General features: G+C 30.2%; 3 protein-coding genes across 14 annotated transcripts in view; 2 read left to right on the forward strand and 1 right to left on the reverse strand.

Annotated features, from left to right (window-relative positions):
* Nucleotides 1-35: 35 nt before the first annotated feature.
* On the forward strand, nt 36-10,167 carry LOC124531920 (calcium and integrin-binding family member 2). Its single transcript, XM_047106493.1, has 5 exons — nt 36-183; nt 1,235-1,269; nt 7,614-7,731; nt 8,013-8,140; nt 9,915-10,167. Exons 1-5 carry the CDS (start codon nt 133-135, stop codon nt 10,150-10,152), a joined length of 570 nt encoding a protein of 189 aa, XP_046962449.1. The 5' UTR covers nt 36-132; the 3' UTR covers nt 10,153-10,167.
* A 3,798-nt stretch (nt 10,168-13,965) lies between these two features.
* LOC124530768 (ubiquitin-conjugating enzyme E2 N) lies at nt 13,966-15,352 on the forward strand. The gene has a single exon (XM_047105045.1). The coding sequence runs from the start codon at nt 14,190-14,192 to the stop codon at nt 14,643-14,645; it is 456 nt and encodes a 151-aa protein (XP_046961001.1). The 5' UTR covers nt 13,966-14,189; the 3' UTR covers nt 14,646-15,352.
* A 2,176-nt stretch (nt 15,353-17,528) lies between these two features.
* Nucleotides 17,529-20,255, reverse strand: part of LOC124533731 (protein lin-10-like) — a 125,847-nt gene continuing 123,120 nt past the window's right edge. For all 12 annotated transcript variants that reach the window (XM_047109194.1, XM_047109240.1, XM_047109233.1 and 9 more), the window contains one exon: nt 17,529-19,770. In XM_047109194.1, the coding sequence (XP_046965150.1) occupies nt 19,699-19,770 (72 nt within the window). In that variant the 3' untranslated portion in view covers nt 17,529-19,698. The remainder of the gene's footprint in view (nt 19,771-20,255) is intronic.

Here is a 20,255-nt window from a genome sequence, read left to right on the forward strand (position 1 = left end):
ATACGAAACACTCCCTAAACGATCGTGCTAATAACGGCAGTGTTTGGTTGACGAGGCAACAGGCTGGCTTTGGCCTCCTATTTTTATTTTGTACAAAACTACTTTTATTTTGTTTATATTTAAATATTGGAAATGGGAAACAAAGTTGTTACATTTACGGAACAACAATTAGAGGATTATCAGGTAAGCCATATTTTCATTATTTGAAGTTCAAAACAAACTGTAATGTTGTTAACAAACCTTTTTATCAGGAAACATACATATTACATTAACCATAATAACATACACAAAATAATATTTATTTCTATAATATTTTATGAATAAATAATATACAATAATTTTCCAAACTATAGTTTTAAAATAATTGCTTACATTAATCTCTTAAAATAATTTAAGTGAAATAGATTATTACATAGTTTTATTAATATAAGTACATAAACATAACGCTATTATCATGATTGTGTAAATATACAATATAAAGACGAAATTTAAAACCTCGAAAAAGATTGTAAGATTTAAAAAAAGAAATATTCGACTATTTTGGTAGGTTTATACTAAAAATATTCCACTTCACTTGGAAGTATTGGCTTTTTGTTGGATTTTTAGTGAATGGCTTTTCTTGGTGGTAGGGCTTTGTGCAAGCCCGCCTGGGTAGGTACCATCCACTCATTAAATATTCTACCGCTAAACATACATTAATATATAATATATTGTTGTGTTCCCGTTTGAATGGTGAGTGAGCCAGTGTAACTACAGGCACAAGGGACATAGCATCTCAGACTGAAAGCCTTGGGAACTGAGATTGTCAGTTCCCAAGGCTGGTGGTGCATTGACGATGTAAGGAATAGTTAATATTTCTTACAGCGTCATTGTCTATGGGTGATGGTGACCACTTACCATCAGGTGGCCCATATGCTCGTCCGCCAACCTATTCTTTAAAAAAAAAATATATTTTTTGGAAAACATTTTCATGGTCAAAAAAACATAACTTCCAAAATATCAAAAAGCCATTAAGTACATTAATGAAAGATTATAGTGTAGAAAAATCTCAAATCACGATTACGGTAGCCTTACTTTGGTCAAATAGCATTAATATTAATGAAAAAGTCAAGCTCTAAGCGAAAATGTCTTAATATTTTATATCTATCCCTATGCAAGTATGCAATATAAATTATAATAAATAAAAATTATTCATAAAACTTAATTCAAAACACACATTTCTCATTTTAAACAGGACTGTACTTTTTTCACAAGGAAGGAGATACTACGGTGAGGCTTATTTCGCTGAATAAACTCTGTTACTATTTATTTTATTCCTCAGTCATTCTAATATTAAATAAGAATTTCTTGTTATAATATCCTCTTTAAAATAACTATAAATTAGGTTATTAACATTCTCAGTACATTTATTTTATTCCTAATGATGTAATTATAACGAAACATTGACTTTGCTATTCCACGACCCTTATCGATCTCAAGAACACATGTGACTAAGTATTATCATTTTCTTAGTTAGAGTATATTATGTAGTACTAATTGTAATTGTAAGAGTCGAGATGGCCCAGTGGTTAGCACGCGTGGATCTTAACCGATGATTGCGGGCTTAAACCCAGGCAAGCACCGCTGATTCATGTGCTTAATTTGTCTTTATAATTCATCTCGTGCTCAGCGGTGAAAGAAAACATCGTGAGGAAATAAAACTAGCTATAACGGATTTGAACCGCGTATATTAATTATTTTTAACATCCCGATGTTTCGAGTACTTTACTGCGTTCGTGGTCACGGGTAGACATACCCGTTATAGCTAGTTTTATTTCAATATGTAATCGCGAAAATTTAAGTCAACATTACATCGTGAGGAAACCTGCATGTGACAAATATCATAGAAATTGTGCTTCATGTGTATTTCACCAACCCGCATTGAACTCAAAATCAAACTCAAATAACTTTATTCAATATAAAAGGATTACACTTTCTTATTGATGGTCAATTGAAACACTACCACCGGTTCAGAAAAGAAAATACCCTGACCTGAGAAGAACCAGCGAAAGAAACTCAGCGGGTTTTTCTTTTGTTTGTTTCATATATTATATAAACAATTTAATATGAGATGAAATGTTGGATCAGCGTGGTGAAATATGTTCCAACCTTCTCCTCAAAGGGAGAGGAGGCCTTTAGCCCAGCAGTGGGAATTTACAGGCTGTTGTTGTTGTTACGTATTGTTTACATTCACAAAGATTTAAACGATGGTCTCTCATTTTGTTTACTTAATTTTTAACATATTGATTGTTCGCTTTGTGTAATTCAGCTTATTTCCTACAACATTATTTATTTTAAAATGACTTCGAATCGAAGCGAACGCGTCTCTCGTTCTATATTATCTGTAAATCTACAGCTTCGCAAGTGTAGCCAAGCGAAATACAGCAATAAAGAAACAAAGTTTACAGTGTCTGAACATGTACATTAATATCGTATTGGTTAAAACTATAGCAGACGTATAATACTTAAAAAGTTTTAAGGCATAATCATCAAATGCCTAATCGATACTTAATAATATCACTAAAATAATTTAATAATGTTAGTGAGTTAAGAAATAATGAACCGAAGTAATTAGAGCAATACCTATCAGTCATTTGTAGGGATTCGATCAATGCTACTAAGCTAATCTCTGAGTTTATTAGAAACAAATTTTTCGCAATCAAAATCCAAGTATAATATCATAAGCCAAATAAAATAATTATTATCTGTCAAGAATTCAAAGATTTAATTATTCTTAATTTACTTAACACCGGCGCTGATTCAATGAATTGAATTAAACGATGATGTTAATGTACTGGTTAATATGCCGCATTAAATTGATCTCAAATAATTTAAAAATTGTCTAATAATAAACAATAATTCTAAATAATTTGAATAGTTATTTATTATATGATGAAATACAGATATAACCCTGTCTGTTTGCCTGACAAAATTTGTCGAAACTTGGTATGAAGCAAGTTTGAACTCTAAGGGAGAATAAGGCTATGTCTCACACCTGACGACAAACCACTCTAAAACGCAAGCGAAGCAGCGAACGACAACTAGTTGCATATAGGTCATAAACTACGAATTACTTAATTATAATTTATGATCAAGAAATACTTGAAACAATATTTTTAGACTATCTACTTACTATTAGTAAACATTTAATGCTTTACATTAAGGATCTGGTATATTGAATGGTAATTAATTAGATGTACTTTTACCGCATCTAAAGTTAACACTTAATCATAAGCTTCATGTAAATAAACTTATGGTTGTGTCTGTTTAATCTATGTATTTAAAAATAAATACATGATTTTATTAAATCAGTCTATACATTTCATTGAAACCTTGGGAGTGCCACTGCAAAACCCTATGCGAAATATATAACAACACCGTTTGTTACCACTGGTGACAGATGAGCTAGTTCGGATTAGAACGACGATTTAACAGGGTAATGTTGCATTATTGTAACTATTCAAAGAGGTCATGATTTGTATAGTGCTTATTTTAAATATTGATTTGTATTATGAATAATGGAAATAATTGGTAACACAAAGGTAATTTATTATATAAAAGTCTTCGATGACAAAAATAATCTCCTCAGATTTTTTAAAAAAAATAACGCATATAGTATGCATAAGATGCATGATACAACAACAACATTATTATTATTATAAGATAACAGTAATACCCATTAATGTATCATTTATGTGTCAAAACTTAAATGTGACAACAAAATCGTTGAAAAAAGGTAAAATAAAACGAATGTTATATTTTAACCTAGCTAGTACCTAGCTGGAGGAATTACTAAATAAACAGACAAAGAAATATTAGAATGGTAATATGACTAAAAGAAAATATTCAATATTATCAAACCAGTATTCTACATATGTACATAAACAAATAATCATAGAAAACAGATAAACGTCACGCGCCAAAACCACAATCAGCACTGTTATTGAATGGATGTTAATTAATGCAAAACAAATCAAATTCAAATTTAATTGAATGAATCATTATTTAGATGATCAAAATATTATTTTTGGAAAAAAATGTAAGAGGAAATTGTAATCATCATACCCTTCTTTGACATACATGAGAGAACAACTTTAATAATGTTTTAGAATAATGGAAAAAGATATTTAATGGAATAAAGAATATTATGTATACATGTAACACTCTTTTTACATGGGTTTTTATAGAATTAAGTCAGAAAGATTACTAACAATTAATAGTAATTCGTCAATTTCTAAAAAAGTAATAAACTAATTAAACGCAAACACGTTTTGTGGTCTTAATGCCGAATGAAGGACATTTTCCGAAGAACAAACCATCTGCAGTCTATCGAATTATGGGAGCGCCATATGTTTCTCTGAAAATAATCTTTATAACTATAGCAATAAGAGCAACAATACCAATTTCGAATTCACTGCTATCACACGTAAGAAATCCTGTATAGCTTCACAAGAGTTTGACCTTTCACCTTAGAGCTATAAGAGCTATAATAGAATGAAACGAAAATGGGTATAAAGCGGCTGAAGTCGTACGATTCGTAGTTTTACGGCACGTAAACAGTTACGATACACGTGAAGTTTCACACAAAAATCGGATTAGGGATAAACAGAAGAGATTATGACGTCATTGCTTGTGTTTTTTTTAATCTAAGAATATACGACAAACTCATATTATGTAGGGGGAATTTACGAGTTCTATTGTTTTAAGAGGTTGTCAGATTTCTGTATTTATACAAGAATGTCTGATTTCTATACCATATGTATGTTCTTAAACAATACGCATATTAACAAATTTCAACCACATTGTATCTGGGATTTCATGATTGTATAATTATAAATTTGGAAACAGTACTAAAAATTATATGTAGATTAATATAGTTCACTTCTGCATCCTTTATGTATTTTTCTATTCCACCATGGTGTTCACAAATTTCAAATAATATTTAACGATTGATTTCTACAGCGCCAATGCGCTGCAGAAATCATAAAACATATTATCTAAAAACATGAATGCATAAGACACAAAAGTTTCCTATATATTTTATCAACTTGTACCAGTAATTATACTAGCGATCTAATGTAAATATAATTTTTGAATTCGAACATAGTAATTATATTTTTTTTATTTTGTTTATTTTTGGTAGTACAGTATAGTCGGCGAATGCCAGTACAAACCCAGACGTGCTTGTATAAATGCCTTCCACAAGTAAAGCTCATAAATTTTCTATTACGAAGTACGACAAACTTAAATCGAATAGTAAAATTCAATTAACTAATTGCTACACGTGCAATACCGACCCAGTTAAGTAACAAGTTCTAGTTTAAAACTAAATACCTATATTATAACAAAACTACTCTACATGTAGTAGTCGCACCTTTGCGTTTCGTATTAATAAAGAAAGTTTTGCTTTAATGTGGACTATTTCCGACAAAGACAAATTTATTACCTTATTCTTCTCATTAAAAATGTAAAATATTTCTGTATAAATAAAATCATGGCCGATTTAAAAAAACAAAAACAAATTAATCTTTTTCACCTGTGCACGTATGTATTTATGCGCACTTAACTATCCATTTAGTGGTGATAAACCATCACCAGCAAATATATTCCCAAGGAGTCATGGCGTCGTGCCGGCGGCAGACCGTAAAAGTGTGTCAATTCCTATTTCGCATAGTGATCACACACACTGGGCCGAGTCCAAATAAATGGATAAAGGACAAACAAATAATGCTGATTATAAAGGGAGAAATTAACAATCAACTGTAACTACATATTAGGTATGAATAAAAAATAAAGCTGCTTGCAAAGATAAACGTCTAAACCAGTGGGTCTAACGAGGTTAAAGATTTCTTAAAAAAACGCAGCAAAAACACCTTATTTTAAATTCGTTTTCAAAAGGTGTTAAAGCGGGTAAAAGTTTGTATGAAATTCGTCATTTTTGATTTCAACAATATGGTAATCGGTATTTTGGCTTATGTAAATGAATTAAAAAGTTTTTGAATACTTTTCACCTATAGCTGAAATTAGGGGTAAAAGTTTGTATCGAAGTTCATCTTTTTCCACCGTTGAAATATGGAAATCGGTATTAAGGCCAAATTATTTTCTAATATATAGGTACATATGGGAACATAACATAACGTTTTAATATCTTGTCAGATATAAAGTCTTTATCGTACTCTTACAGTTAGAATAAGTTTCAAGAATAAGACTGGCTTATTTTATTCTTCTAAAGCTAACGGTTTGTTGTATCAAATATACCGTGTTTCATTTATAACTTTGAGAAAGCTAATATTAATTTATGTTTATCAAAGTTGTATACAAGTTTTAATAATGTTTATTCATTTTACTTTATATACATTAAACGCATATTTTGTCCGCGTGTATAAAAATACAAAAACATTTATTCAAATAAAAAATATTGGTTTAACAAACCGTTATCTTTACAAACATTCAATTCTTATTCAAACCATGAATGATTTTTTCTAAATAATGTTATTACTCTTTTCCTAAATATATCATATTTCTAACCTAATAACTAAAAACTCTCCATACAAACTGTCATCCCGTATTTATCCCCAGTTCAGACTGGATATTGTGTCTGCAACACAATTTAAATTATATTAGGTGCATATAATTTGATTATATTACGTTTAAATAGAGTTTTCATCCAGTAATTCACATCGCTATTATTTCTTTACCAAGAAATCGAGGAGTTTAATGGGACAACGGGTTGGAACTAAGTTCCTTTATTTAATATTAAACAAACACAATGGAATAAATTAAAAAAGTTTGAGAATCATTAAATGACAGACAAAATTGTTATTAAAAGACCCGAGCATATCAAAACAATAACAACAAGAGATTAAATAAAATAAACGTCTACAAAAGAGGGAGACAGAGAGAAAAAGAAAGGGAGGGAAAGTTCGAGTGGAGGAGGCATAACGGTCTTTCCTTATGTGACAATTTTTGCGACTTCATTCTATTTTAAGCCGTAAAGGAACCTTGTTCCAAAAATGGATATTTAAATTCCGAGTCGGTATATTATTGCATTGAATACAATTAATAAAGTAGCTTCAAACATATAATTCAATTGCAATAAAGCTTAATATTTACTTTGAGCTTTGTTAATAATTCAATCTGATACATTAATATGTTACTTGTTTAATTTCAACATTTCATGATTGAGAAATAATATTAATTAATTTTAACAATACGTAAAACATGGAGCAATTTGTTTTATTATAATACAATTTTCAACATTTCCACATGTAGATGTAATTATGATTGCAGAATTTTAACGAATAACGAATATAAGGGGAGTTATCGACATTTATACGACAATTTTTTATTTTTATTTTAACACTTCACCGATAAAAAATATTACAATTAAATTATAAACCAAACTATATTTAGGTATGATTTACAATTTAATGAAAATAAATGTATAGTTTATTTCATTCAAAGGACTCTTTAAACTGGGCTATACTTAAATTTATTTTAGAAGAAAATAATGAAAGTTAAAAATAATTCGAATGTATGCAGAAGTATAACATACCATACCGATGTCATTTCAGTGTTTTCAAAAGATTCAGAGAAGTAAACCCGGAACTAGTCCCCAAGAGAATGACGGAAAACCAAGCTCATACAATTGTTGTGCCCGTTGAAGAAATAGAAAAGTTACCCGAGCTGAAGGTAGAAGTATTTGAGTAAAGATTTTTTTGTATGTATATGTATTTATAATAAAATAAGTATGTTTAATACCTTTTCAATCTGATGCATTCGTTATAATAATTCCTTTGTTAAAATAGTATTTTCATAATTTCTTACGTTACTCTCACATATCTTTATTATATGTATATAATATAAAGAAAAAAAAAGAATAAAAACGTTCTACGTAACATTACTAGTAAATAAAAATATAAAATTTAAAAACCCTATGAAAGTCTATTAAAAACTAACATGATATTTTACAGGAAAATCCTTTTAAAAGACGGATTTGCGAAGTATTTTCTCACGACGGTTCCGGTAATCTTACTTTCGAAGACTTCTTAGACATGATGTCAGTATTCAGCGAAGCTGCGCCACGGGATATTAAGGCTTGGTATAAATAATTAAATTTTATATACGTATACTGTAACTGTGCTCCGTTTGTACCTGAAACATTATTTACAAATCTTTATTTCATAAGTATTCATTAGTTTTCTATGATTTATTGAGTCTGGGTGTTTGTGATTTTCCACAACATAAGTGCTTTATCTACTTAAATTGTGATCAGAGTAATGTATGTGATATAATCCAATATTTATCCATTATTTATTTATTTATTATTTACATTACATCCTGTATCGATATATTTTCTAAGGAAAGGTGTAAACTACTATATATACACTATGTATGTATATAACAGACGCAGGTGCGATCCTAATCCTAAGACTTTTTTCGTAACAAATCTGATACAAGGATACCTTTGAAAAGGGACAAAGTTACTCTGAATCACATGTAGTCTCAAAAGCGTGATAGTTGCTTTATCATTTGATCGTGGTTATATCGACTCTATTCACTCAAATTTTGACAGATATATACGTATAGATAGATATAGATTTCTTATCGTTTCTATTTAGCTTTGCTCGGACGAGCAAGTGTATCCGATTCTTAAAAGCTTATCCCATCTTATCAAGATGGTTAGGGTCAGACGCTCTTTAACAATAATGAATAACCCTCGACCTTTGTCCTTTCATATCTTAAAACCGATAATTGTGTGTATCCCACAAATAATTCAATTAAATAAGTAACTTAATTAAAATATATTAAAAGCTGTATTAAATTTATTAAATTGAAGTACTATGAAAAGGAATTATTGCACAAGATTCGATAGTCACCATTTAAAAAACCTTTTTACACGAAATCCATATGAATTGAAAATTAATCGAATAGTTTATGCTATATTCGGAACTGAGTCAAAATGGCGAAAAATACTACCTACGTATACAAAAGTTTGATGTACTTATTTTCTCGTTTGCTCGGTTCTATATTTTGCATATACCCGCTGTTCGTATTTACTAGAGGATCTAGAAAATCAACTTGAGCGTTTACATAATTTATTTATAAGGTATATGTATCGATTTATAAAATATGATATCATATAAGCAACTATTGGAACCAATTATGTGGTTCACGATTCGGCAACGTCAACTGACACATTAGTGGCATGTCGTTAATGAGTGGAAATTAACCTCACGCACAACATGACTTAATAACATTAAGCCCAATCACGGCCGTCGACGCTGATCACATCAAAACACGGATTTCAGCACCAAATATAAACAAACTGTATGTTCTAAGATTTTCTTAATTAATTCACTGAAATCTCATTTATTGTAATAAACGAAACGTTTTTCAATTGACTAACTATTCAGTTATAAATAATATTATACTAGTGTTTATTATAGGGATTGTCGAATTGATATAAATCCAACTTAATCACGCAATTTTGACACACTCACGAATTAACTACCTGATTTTCATAATAAAATTAATCGAACAGTTATAATTAAGCAGCCTTCGAATATACAATGAAAAACGATTACTCTAAATAAAAACAATTTACATAATATAATGAAACTGTAAATGTCGTATTAAAATTTTAAATGCTTTATACAAAAGTTAGTTAAAACTACGAGTCTTGAAAATAATGAAAATAATGATTCTACAGATGTAATCTGATAATTACTGGACTATAGTTGGTATAGAGTTGTACCGAGTAAAATATATTATTTTCAGCATAATAAAAATAATGATTATAGTTTAAAGAGATTAATAATTAAAAACTTTAATAATTAATTACAAGCGAACTCATTGCTTACTTATATTTGCAGGTACGCGTTTCGTATATATGATTTGGATGACGACATGTTTATCGGTCGCGAGGACCTCTTAGAGGCGACGAGACTCCTCACCAAGGGAGAATTACATCCTCATGAGCGTGACGAAATAGTAGCCAGTGTGCTGGACGAGGCAGATGTGGATGGTGACGGAAGATTATCGTTTATGGACTTTGAACACGTCGTTGTTCGCGCACCGGATTTCTTGTCCACGTTCCATATACGGATTTAATATTATTTAATAAAGATTTTGGAAAAAGTTATTTGCACTGTATTTTTTTTTTCATTTATTCATCCCCATAATCTTTTGTTGATTAATTAAATATTTATGTAGTATGTCGTTCAATATAGATTATTTTAATTTATGTAGAAAGAAAATTTAAGAAGGTTTCGACCATCCAGTTTTAATAAGTGTAAAAAAAAAGTAAATTATGCAACATAATAATAAGGATTTTAATCTCGTCAATTTAAGGTATCAATCAAATCAGTGTTACCTATACCAAATATATACAGAAAAAAGTATATACAATTCGCTTAAAAATTCCTTATTCCTTATATTACCTTGAATTCATTATCATTTGGCTTGAGAGGTAGCATAACTTTAAGTTCACGTCATAAAGTCAATAATATCCTCTCCCCATAATTTTATAGCTGTTTCGTTGTCCACTTTACGATATAATATAAAAAGTGGATGTAAAATCTTTATAGCGCTGGAAGTTTCGTGACCGCTTAAAATTAATTTTTGCCTCGTAAAACGATTACATTTATTTTTTAATGCAACCTTATTTGGTATTTTTATCATGTAAAGATGTATACTGGCATACAAATTTATGAATTTTTGAGCATTTATAAAATAATTAGTTTATTGTTGTAGTTTTGTTTAATAGTAATATGGACTTTCTGATGACATGGATCATAAGAATTTACAATGTCTGTCATATATTTTAGTTTCACACTTATCAAATAAAAATCTACTGCTTACATTATTCTTAAAAAATAAGAATATTTTTGAAGGAAATTTGGTGTTTTACGTTGGTTCCAGAAAATTTGAGATTGCCATTGACAACTTACCTAATTACCGAACATAAATACTGACGAGCTGCAGGAAAGAGGACTCCGCTCAATTGGGAATGTATGGTCAAAGCATAGACGAGAAAATACAATATCGTTTCATTTGGCGAATTTACATTTTTAATATTATTATTTAAAAGTAGCAATTTCTATACGAAGCTGTATGTAATATGTATAATTTGAATGAGAATTTATCCTTATACCGATTTTTAAGAAACCCTTACCTATCTTATATTATAAAGTATCTCCATAATAATGGATGAACCTATTACACACAGCATCTGACTATTATCGAGTGTAATATGCTAATTTGAGTATTGTACCTACTAATAAGATCAATTTGTCGAACTATTACAATCGTAAGATGTTCAACAGGAACAGCTAGGCTGACTGAAGACCGAAAAACAAATATTAATTAAGGAGATATTATTGACTTGCCAAAGTTTGCGTTCTCTCGAAACTTTGTCATTTAAAAATTACGAAGTAATTTAAATTTTACATCTAAAATAATATGAAAAAGTTTACAATTTAAGGCAATTTTAGAAAATCTAAGACCATCAGAATGCGTACAAAAAATGTTTTTAATACTTAAGCTATAAATTAATATAGGGATCGATTAATTTGTAAAAAAAAACTAGTAAAAATATATATGACACACTGCTTATAATCAATGTATACTTACAACAAATCTTGTTAAACATTTTTATTCCTCATAATACGACAATCATCGCACTGTTTACCAAATTAAGGTATCTGTATAATGACAGCACAGTAATAAAAATGTGTAGATTTATTTAATAAAAAATATAATAGACAGAGCAAATTTAATAAGGGATTCTTTCATAACTTACCTGTCTTGTTACCTTTAAGCTTGGGGTTGACAATTGTCACTCGTAAACAGTAGGGTTATCAAAAAGGTTTTAACTGAAACTTGAATAGAAACACACATAAAATGTGCTATAGCAAAATATAAATTAGACACTAATAAAATAAGATTCAGAGTTAGGAGTAGGATATAAAGAGTTTTTTTTTATAGTGTAGGTTGGCGGACGAGCATATAGGCCACCTGATGGTAATAAGTGGTCACCATCACCCATAGACAATGAAGCTTTAATAAACATTAACTATTCCTTACATCGTCAATGTGCCACCAACCTTGGGAACTAAGATGTTATGTTCCTTGTGCCTGTAGTTACACTGGCTCACTCACCCTTCAAACCGGAACGCAACAATACTCAGTAATGTTATTTGGCGGTAGAATAACTGATGAGTGGGTGGTACCTACCCAGACGGGCTTACACAAAGGCCTACCACCAAGTAGAGTTTAAAAATTGTTTTCCTTTTATTCATCTTCTCGCAAGTATAATATTTAAAAAGTAATTATTATATTATATTGAAATTGTATTTGCAATTATAAGACCTACGTGTAATAACACATAACAATCATTTGTAACAGCCCTATGGAATACGTATACATCAAAATTCTGAGTGAAATCCCTTCAAGGAAATAAAATTTAGACACGAGTTGACAGCACGCTCGTACGGCGAGATTCAGCTCGTAATCTCCGTTATTACGTCTACTAGCCCAAGGTGGTAGAGATTAAGATACGAACAGAGTATTATCTTAAGATTTTAATACGTTTTTGTACCAAATATATGAATAATGACATTTTATTTCATTATTATTTAATATATCATACGTATTGTATTATTTTATATGAGATTTTAAAAGACAATTTACTTCTGACCGTCAACCGGCCAATCTTGAGGGGACAAATCAAATTAAGTAGGACACATTTTGTGATGTATCTGCAAAACAAGCCTCCTAATTTTATTTTGTTTTGTTGTGTAGGTAAAAAACATTCGAATGGTCTGCTCATAGAACCACCGATCATTGAGAAGCTTGCAGATACATCGTTGGTCTCTAAGAAATGAATAGGTTTGTCATGAAGTTTCTGAAATAGTATATTCATCGATAGATCGGCTAAGTCAACAAACTGGAAGAAATGTAGGAACAAAATCAACGGCTGTAAGTCTTTTCCATGGGGCGGGAATTCAAAAAGGGTTAATTTCCAAATTCCGGGCTGCTCCTGAGAGTGTTTCGAAACAAAAATTAAATTATTAATTAATTGCCCAACTGGATCTGGATCTGGCTTTACAATCTAGCCTCACCTAGCCATTAGAATTTTATGACTAAATCAACAAGGTAGTAATTATTTGATTATCTTCACAAAAATATCACTTTGAAATAAGTAGGTCGTTTTAATTTATAGTAGTGTTACAAATGCCTAAGTAGCACTGTAGCAATCTTAACACATTGGAACGAAAAGCTTCAGTCTACTTTTTATACCAAAAATGTACTAAAATACGCAGGTGGAGTGGTGGTTAAAAATTAAATGTTTACATAAAATGTGTGGCATATGATAAATTTCAGACTATGTGCGACACACTAAAAAATAACTAAATTAATTAAATTATTAATAATAAATTTAATTTAATTTTAGTTTGTTAATATACTGTTAATATGTGCTGCGTAAACCAAAACGTGACTTATATTATTGTTTGCTGTTTTTTGACTCCTGTTCCTTAAGACCTGTGAAAATTTACTCGGAATTTTGCTTTTAAAAATATTATTGTGAGCCTTACGATATTTTACAAATAACATTCTGTTTTGTGCTATAAGCAGTTTTTTATACTTTAATACATCTCAGTTCTTGAAATGTCTAGTGACATCTAGCGTAGAATAGCAAAACTTTCTTGTAAATAAATTAAATAAAAATGTACTGTCATTCTCTCACCTATAATCATATTTCATTTCTTGAAAAACTGAGTAACGAAATGTATTTGAATATTACAGTATCTAAAATATTTATTATTTCAGTAATTTAAATTTCTTGTTAACTCAAGTAGCCAACGTGAACGCATTTCACTCTATATTGCACGTTTTCTTTATGGTAATTAAAATTCTATTTTGTCTATGTAAAATGAGAAAAAAAAATTGAAGTTGGTACCTTACCATCGCTTTTGTAGTTGCGTTTTCAGCATTATCATGGCTAATATGCTGTTATAATTCATAAGTCTAAAGTACGTGCCTCAAATTTCGTTAAACACGTGCAGTGCTAAGACAATTTGATATTTTAAACAGTTATATGATTACCTGCTTTTATTTGACAAATTGCGCTAGACCGCATAAATAAAATGGCAGCCCTACCACGTAGAATAATCAAAGAGACACAGCGATTGATGCAGGAACCAGTGCCGGGTATCAGCGCGGTGCCTAGCGAAAACAATGCACGTTATTTTCATGTAATTGTCACCGGCCCGGAAGACTCGCCATTCGAGGGAGGTCTATTCAAATTAGAACTATTCCTTCCAGAGGACTATCCTATGTCAGCGCCTAAGGTTAGGTTTATTACAAAAATTTATCATCCGAATATAGATCGACTTGGCCGTATATGTTTGGATATTTTGAAAGATAAATGGAGCCCTGCCCTGCAGATTCGTACGGTTTTACTCTCGATTCAAGCGTTACTATCTGCTCCTAACCCCGACGACCCGCTAGCAAACGATGTGGCCGAACTTTGGAAAGTGAACGAAAGCGAAGCTATCCGAAACGCTAAGGAGTGGACCAGGAGGTATGCCATGGACAACTGAGCGCCCGCCGTCGCACCCAGTGCCTCCCCTACGCGCTACACGAAGTGGACGAAACTAACATATATATCATGATTTTAAGAGTGCAAGTTATGTTTTACAACCTAGATCGAGTAACTTGTGAAGAGACAATTGTGGATAAATTTTTATTATTGGCGGAGGCCGGCCCTGCGGCTCTTATGCCTCAGTCACCCTGCTCCGGTCAATCTCTTGCATTTCCTCATAGCCTCGCCCTTCATTGTCTCAATGTAGTCCGAAAATCCCACAGATTATTGTTTACCCTATCACATGTAGCTTCGTTATGATATTAGGTATGCATATTTTTTTACTATAATTATAATAGCTAAATGATGAATTTCCTAAGACCTTAATGTATATATTTCATAGTTGATCAAATTTGGTTAATTTTATACAAAGGATAGTGTATTGTCACAAAGTTCAACACCTTTGTAAATCTTATCAGCGTCATATGTTTAGGACAATGCTATTATATCAGTTTTTGATCTCTATGAATACTGAGTTTTTTTTATCATAGAATGTGGAAGATTATTAATTAATTTATTTTCCAGTGATTATCTGCATAAAATGGTTTAAAATGAATCTTAAGTACTATTTACGTCTTGTATAAAAAGGTTATCATTAAATTGTATTTATGTAAATTTAATTTGGCTTTGTGAGCAACTTGAAAATACATAATAAACAAACGCTAATCTCTATTTCATTTACAATAGAAATCCCAGTTGTCAAATATAAAGTCAGTATGATGGAAATTGTGTTGTGTATTTCCTTATAATGTAGCTATACCCAGACCAATAAGAATTTATTTTTGACTTAATACTTAATAAAATTCTTATTTTAGCTTTTCTGTGTATAAATAATCAAAACTTGAATAATTTTATAGCCTTGAAACTTCTTTTATACTTTTGTAACGTGTAACATTTCTGTACCGTCAGTTTGCAGTGAGTTAATTAAATAAAGGTGGTATGAGGGCATTACATAAAACACCTTGAGAAGTATATTGGCTTCTGTGTGAGCTACTGATTTTAATCTTCATAGATTATAATGGAATGGAAACCATTCAAAACATTTTGTGTTAAATAAAAAGTTTTAGAAATTGTTTTTATTAATTATTTGTACTTTTTCAAGGCTATAATTAAAGCGCTTCACTACCCTACACTTTAAAAAAATTATTAATGGTATGGTGGTATATTATACATAGTTTTTAAAAAGCATTTTCATTTCAATCTAATTTTCTATGTGTTATGAACAACCTAGTTCACCCTACAATTAGGGTCCTATATAACGTATACTAATGGTAAGTTAGATTTTAATTAAATTGTAATGTTTTTACACTTTGGAAGGTAAGTGTAAGATGTCAGTCTTAACAAAAATTGGTGTTGCCAATTCATTAAATCTTTATATATAAATATATTTTTAAATGATAAAATGTGTCTGAGTCGAATGATAAAAATACCAATAATCCCTAAGTTACCTAAATTTTTATTTTATGAGTGTAGTCGCAAATTGAATCTAGCATCGATTTTTTTTTTAATTAAACAAAACTGCAAATCATTACCGTAAGTATAAGTTACTAAAATAAAGCATAAGGCTAAGTGAATCGAAATATTCATTCAATATATTCCAGGGCAGTGTAATTTTGCTTGAGTAGGTATATTAATATTTTATTTCTTTACCCTTATAGTCATTTGTCTCCTTAAACCATATAAAGAAAATGTCACTTTGATTTTTTTGTTCAACATGATAACAATCTGACCTCTGCAGCAGTAGCTAAGGTCAAATTAGAAATGCCAAACCTTTTAAGTTAAGGTGTGTTCAACTGGAGGAAACATTTCTATTTATATTTTTTATTATAAAACAGTTTCATGTATGTTTGTATCATTTATACTTAATTATTTATAATCGATTAATCCATATTTTATTGGGTTTCTTTATTGATTCGTTATCACAGTAAAATACCTAATAATAGTTCATATAGAAAGCATTGGCAACTGACAAATTATAAAGCCAAAGAAGAGACTTAATAGAAGAGAGACCATTCTCTGTGAAGGCTAATTAGAAAACATTTAATTTAAAGGCCGACTTTATATATCCTACCTTGTTAGTTTTCAACTTTTTGCTATCGTCCCGTTCAAAGTGTCTAACAGGAACGTAAGCTACTACGTTCTTAAGGATAGACTAAATGAATCTTGCGTATAATACAAATTGTTCGCCATCCTGAATATTAAGTCACTTAAATTTGTAACATTATTTAAACAAGTTTCAATGATTTTCTTGCTTTATATTAAAAAAAAAATGCTGCACTGACGTTGGCTGCTCTGTGACGTTTGCACATGTATGAGTAGTCGTTGGAATTAGTATCATTGCTCGAGCGCATCTAGAATCAAAATGGGTGGTTGTGCTATACTTACTAATACTTATAGCTTAAAAGAACAATTACGAAGATAGTGCGTTTTGGCTCAAAAAATAATAAAAATCACATAGACTATGGAGTCAACCGTTCACCCATATGTACCTGAAAAAATCTCTAGTTATTCATAAACTTTCTTATTTCATAAATCCATGTCTGTGTAACCACTTGTGATACTCTGATCGTGATCATCAGTCCGGTCGTATAGTCTGCGCCTGTTATAAGCTCGTAAACGGCTAAACAATAGCAAAAACTTTTCATTATTATTTAATCTGATACATATATAATATACTTACTAATCCATGTCTATGTTAACATTCGGTATTAAAAACACCATAATGTGGACGTTAACTATTTGATGACCTTCGTGCTTTAGTAAAATTTGTCGGCGATACGTCAATTAAAGGCTTAGAAAATACAATTCACATGTGCATGTGGTGTGAAATAAAAGATATGAATCAATTTGTTCAGTTTATTCTTAACTTTAATGCAGACTAGAATAATACTCTTAGAAATGAGAACAACAATAGTTATTTCACATGTTATAGTGTACCTACAATATATCAGCTTTCACAATAAAATGCTATTTATTATCTGTGTTTTCAATGTAAATAAATCTTATTCACAACAGCTAGCAATATAAAATTACACATCAGACGGTACTATCTATCTTTTTAATTTTTTTTTTAAATAATAAATTGTTTTAAAGGGCATGACCAGTGACTATTTGTCGACTTTTTTTTAATTTTATTGTAATTAAAATAAAGTATTAATCGATTCGGTGTCAGTGGAAGATATCTTTTAAATGATAAAATAGACACTGATCCTAACAGCAACACAATACAGAAGGGTTACGTCGAGTACGATAGAAAGAAGTACATACCTACAATAATAATTATTTAAAAGCATCAAAACTCGGGACATGATATATAGAAGCGGAATAAATTTAGGAATACTAAAAGGTGTCTTATCATATTAGGTTGTCAAAATATCGATTTTTATACATAAATAAAACTCGTCCTCAGAGCGCTAAGCTTAGCTAAGACCAGGACATACATATATAGGTTACATAGTTACGCTATAGCCACACTATAAAATTTACAAAATATGACATATCTTTTGAAACGCTACACGAAATAATGCTTTTTTATATATCCACTAATCAATTCATTTATTTATCAATGATCACATCGAGATTCAACTCGACCGAGACTTTATGTCTCGGATATTCAAGATAATTTGCATGCATATGCTATCCGAGTCATTACAGATCAAGACTCCTCAGTCACACTATTCAGCTATACATGTTTTATATCGACTAACATTCCATAATGATGAACACATAAAATTGTAAAAAAACCACTATGGATATAAAAAGTATAAATCATAAAATACACTAATTCATGTAAAATAAACAAGTAACAATGGAATGATTTAAAAAAAAATAAAATTAAAAAAATATTTTTTATGTTAAAATGGCAACATGAACTAAAATCTAGAAACTATGATAAGAGAGACACTTATTGTCTATGGCAGAAAGGCAACGGCTAGTGCATTTTGTAGAAATTTTATCGCGACAATTTATAATAGAAATATTTATGACGATAATTTTAACTTATTTTAATAATATCTAAGCAGATATGAGCCATTTTGATTCTCAATAATAATATGTATACAATTAATAAATTATTGACTGGAATAACTATGTATACACATTGTGATAATAACGTTTTCCAGAAATTTTGCACTCAACAGGATTGAAATTAAGACAAGTATTCTCAATGAAGCATTCTAGTTTTCTGAAATACATACATAATATTTAAATAAGTTTTATCAATGTGTTTGGTATTTTTAAATAATTATTTTATATTAATTTCAGTGTTTTTATGGTAACATTCGACTACTATTTTTAATAATGATGATATAAAACTTTTTTTTACGTTTTTCAAATTTTTAATAAGTAAATTATGGTCGAGCGAGTGCAAAATTTCTGTAATCAAATACAATAACTTAGACTAAGTATCTTATTTAGCCACTTAAGCATATTAAGCATTTTGAAACTTGGACATCACATTTTTATTTTGAGTATTATTTCCATAGCTAAGGTAAAAATCACGTTGGAGTTAGTCTACAAATTTCATGAGTTTTGGTGGTTTTTTAATTATTAGTATGAAATATGCTTTAGGAGTCAATTTTAAAATATTTAAAATATATTGTTTTTTTTTTCTGTTTAATGGAATTCGTAGAACAATCGCAACGGGATTTTATTTTAGATGTTTATCCAAATGCAATTATCAGGGCAGTTACACGCGATGAATACAGACAGACTCGAGTTACGAGACGAGTCATAAATAACGTACATCATAAAATATTCAATGAATATAAAATATTTAATTTTATTTCAATTCTTATATCTAAGTTTAAATATTCGTAATACGATTATGATATTTTTTGTTAAATGAACAAAATCATATTTATTCAGCGAAATTTTCGTCAGATAAGAATGTGTTACGTCCATTGGTCAAAAGTGTTGCTATATAAATGATATATTTGTTATAATTTGTAACAAAAGACGCGTGTAAGAGCCCCGGCGGTGAGCGTGAAGCAGGCACTTGTGGCGCGTCGCGTTTAGATGAATACTGGATTCTCTTGACCCGTCAACAGCCGGAACATCGACGTCGGCATAGTTTTCATTAGAATCTGAAATCGATTTGCATTATATTTTTTTATGAGGCAAATTAATGTTCTTTAAATTAAATTAATACATTAATAAAATTCCATAATTCATCATACATTTTATATGAAACGTAAATTCGATACCAATGATTTAAACTCCTCTAGGACAAGATTTTAAATCGATTGAGTGAATGAATGTTCAAACCCAGGCAAGCACTACTGAATATCCATGTGTAAAGGAAACCATCGTGAGTAAACCTCCATGCGTCTAATTTCATAGAATGTCGTAGAAATTCCTCATGTCTATTCCACGAACCCGCATTGGAACAGCGTGTTGGAATATGTTCCAAAACTTGTCTTCATAGGGAGAAGCGGCCTTAGCCCAGTAGTGGAAAATTGACAGGCTGTTGATGTTGTTGAGTGAATGAATGAATGGCGGTTGTTGCATGTAAACAAGTAACGCCAGTCGTTTGGTATGGTTAGTTAATGATGGGCAAGCGTGTGCAAGT

The sequence above is a fragment of the Vanessa cardui genome, chromosome 1 (assembly GCF_905220365.1).
Source record: "Vanessa cardui chromosome 1, ilVanCard2.1, whole genome shotgun sequence".
NCBI classification, from domain to species: Eukaryota; Metazoa; Arthropoda; class Insecta; order Lepidoptera; family Nymphalidae; genus Vanessa; species Vanessa cardui.